Source organism: Austrofundulus limnaeus, unplaced genomic scaffold (assembly GCF_001266775.1).
Source record: "Austrofundulus limnaeus strain Quisiro unplaced genomic scaffold, Austrofundulus_limnaeus-1.0 Scaffold164, whole genome shotgun sequence".
NCBI classification, from domain to species: domain Eukaryota; kingdom Metazoa; phylum Chordata; class Actinopteri; order Cyprinodontiformes; family Rivulidae; genus Austrofundulus; species Austrofundulus limnaeus.
The window spans coordinates 80515-83840 of record NW_013952566.1 but is presented as its reverse complement, the minus strand read 5'-3'; the positions used below and the strand labels follow the sequence as shown (position 1 = coordinate 83840).

At 35.7% G+C, this 3326-nt stretch overlaps 1 protein-coding gene across 1 annotated transcript in view; it reads right to left on the bottom strand.

Moving 5' to 3' along the window:
• Positions 1-3326, bottom strand: part of arhgef11 (Rho guanine nucleotide exchange factor (GEF) 11) — a gene marked incomplete in the record, with an annotated part of 46549 nt that overhangs the window by 21836 nt on the left and 21387 nt on the right. Inside the window, 3 exon segments of the mRNA XM_014017235.1 lie at positions 728-824; positions 999-1041; positions 1244-1342. Of these exon segments, the coding sequence (XP_013872689.1) occupies positions 728-824; positions 999-1041; positions 1244-1342 (239 nt within the window).

The window sequence follows — 3326 nt, the reverse complement described above, 5'->3', positions numbered from 1 at the left end:
GGATGGGAGACTGTGATGAAGTGATTCAACACAATCTGCTGGGTTCTTCTTTAGAACTTCTTTATGTACGGTGCCCCGAGACAACGTATGTTGTGACTTGGCACTATATAAATAAACTGAATTGAATTGAAATACAAACCTGTAGTGTGTGTTGTATGTGAGGTTTTGTAGGAAGTGAAGGTTCAGTTGTGATGGACACATTTCTTCACTGATCRAAAGACATTTTTCTGCTATAAAGTGCCACCCCTCAAAATTTCCTGCTCTCCTCTTGCTTAAAGTAAAAAACTTGAAACCATCCAAATCAAAAGAAAAAGGGCTTAGATAATGCCAGGAGAAACACTGTCACATTTTTTTTTTGTTTTAAGGTGCAATATGGATTGTCAACTTTGAATTATTAATCCAATTGAAAGACTAGAATAGCTTGTTACTTTAAATGCAATTAATTAATTAAGTTGTCTGCTTTAAACAAGTGAAAAGCAAAGGCCTGCACATAAATACATTTTAAAAATTGTGGTTAGAGGTGCTAAACAGCTTTGATTATATGATGCTAASCCAACACTTTTACACTCAGTTCACTTCAATTCAAACTTCTTTCTGAGTTAGTTTAACACAGACATCTGTTGAAAAYTGGAAAATCAAGGCCAAACATGATGAATCTTTTACAGAAAACTTTCAGTATTCATATCAACCAACTGTATAAACAAACCAACATTGTTAATAATCGCACCTGTAGTCCTGAATCAGCTCCTGGATGTCTGGCAGCACCTGCTGCTGCAGCTCAGACAGAGGTCCTCTGATGTCCTCCTGTGCATGAAGACGACTTTCTGAAAGACATGAATAACACAACATTCAAAAAAAAAAGGTTCAAATATACACTAAAATAAACTGATCACTTGTAATTCACATTCTTTTAAAAGTCAAACACCTAGAAAACAAATAAATACAAACAAAACTAAATTTAAAAAAGGTGTGACTAAAGTATCTTCCATGTGTTTTACCGATGTCTGTGAGGTACTCCTCTCGGACTTTGATTTTCAGAGGCTAGAAGAAAAAGGTTTTCACATTTTAGACACTGAAATTTAAAGAAAGAATAATTAAATAAAATTCAACAGTCAAGTTGTGAAAAATTTGTATCCAATAACCAAAAACACCAGCTTGAATAAAAAGAAATAATCAATGACTGACTTTCATTTCTATAAACAAGTTCTTCTTGCTAGCTTCTCACTTTAACATGAGTACATACAGCATCTGGATCCAGGAAGTGAGAACAGATCTGAGGTGTAAGACCACGAGCCTCTTTAGTACCGGAGCCCAAATACGCTTCCACTGATAGATAGAAGAGCTACRAACAAAAAAATAAATAAATAAAAACAGAGTAAGCATGAGGATAAAAAGGCAAATCCCAATCAACGTTTTTTTGTAGAGTCACATTAAAATACAAAGGATAAAACTGTGAACTCGCTGCATTCTTCTAGATAGAAACATTTTCCACATCGTCCATCAAAGAAAGAAAGGAACATTATCTCAGTATGTGAGTAGAAATGGTAAGGTTGTAAGGTTGATGAAAACACAACAATTCTATATTAATAAAAACATACACAATTACAGAAATCTCCTGGGGCCTCATGTRTCAACAGTGCRTACGCACAAAAACCTTGYGTACGYCATTTTCCACGCAAAACTCTGAATGTATCAAAACTGAAATGAACGTGGAAATGTGTGCAGCCCCACGCCAACTCCAGGACTGGCGTACACACGTTTCTGTGGTTTTGGTTCCATTGGCGACACAGAGGTGATTCTGAGGAACTGTTCATGATGTGAAAATGATTTTTGTTCACACCAGACACACATGATTAACAATTATTACATCCACGACTAACAATTATTACATCCACGTGATTAACAATTATTACATCCACATGATTAACAATTATTACATCCACAGGGATGCAGTTAGATAAATGACGCACAAAGTTGTGCCAAAAATACATTTAACAGGAACGGATTCAGCCTTACTGGAGGATATAATAAATAATGTAACACAYAGAGCATTTATTTATAAACAGAATTTTGTGATCCACAATGACGAGTGGCTCATCAGCCATTTTCAGGAATTATCCTTTTTTAGCTTGGCACTGCAGCGCACACTTAGGAGCCGTGCACCACGCGTGCACGTGCAGAAGCAGCGATCAAACTGGGGTTCCACAGGAGCTTTCCAGAGGGAGCTGGCAGACCGATCGGGACTGTGCCAGTCCAGTCCACCCAAAGCCGAGTCATGCCCAATGGAATAGTCTCATCCACATGACTCTGACTCTCCCACATAATGTGACATCATGAAAACTCCACTGAGGCGCAGAGACTCGTTTCTTATTATCAGCTATTAAATAAACAAAGAACTATGTTCTACCAAACATCTGAGTTCTTCTGTCTTTACAGTAATTATGGTAATAAACTCATGCATTAAGTTAATATTTCCAAATGCCACGTTTCAGTAAGAAATTCACGCAAGTCTTTGTACATGAGGCCCCTGGTTCTTACCAGGTCTGAACATGAGATGAAGAAAACCTCAAATGTTACATTAAGTTACATAATGTTTCTTATTTATTTCACAAAACCTAAATCAAAAATACAAAGTACAGCCATATTCTGTTCTAATCCTCTTAAAAGAATTAAAAAGAAGGTCAGTAGAAGTCAGGTCGGTACTACATTTTTTTCCCATTTTACTGCTCCGGTGCATGCACGTGTTTGTTGACACAATATCAAGAAAGAAAAAACATTAGCAATGACCTCAGAGAYGCAATCGTTGCTTTAGAAATCATCACTCTGGGCAGGGATTCAGAATAATTTCAAACAACTTAGATTTCATGTTTTGGATAGGGAGAATGATTAATCACAAATGAAAAACATTTAAAATTGTTCCTAGTCTTCCAGTAGTCCCCAAAAAATAAATCACCCTCAAGGTTAGACTGTACAATGCTCGGAGAAAATGCAAAAAAATTCTATGAGCTCCTTAGACTCAGCAGAGTCTAAAATTTATATATTTTGGTGTTTTTGAAAAAGTTGGAGAAATCATTTTTTCTCTTAAAAGAATATGGCAGTATAACTTAGGTTTGTAAAGGTTTATTTCAACAAACCACAAGACTAAAAATCCTGCTGACATCAAATCTAAAATTTCCCTTCATTTTCCTAAACATTTCTTGGTTAAAACATTTGATATCTTTGCTCCCTTGAGAATAAAATATGCAAATCATTGCATTGTGTTTTTAATTTACTTTTATGCAATGTCACAACCTTTTAGGAATTGGGGTTGTAAAACATATATATTC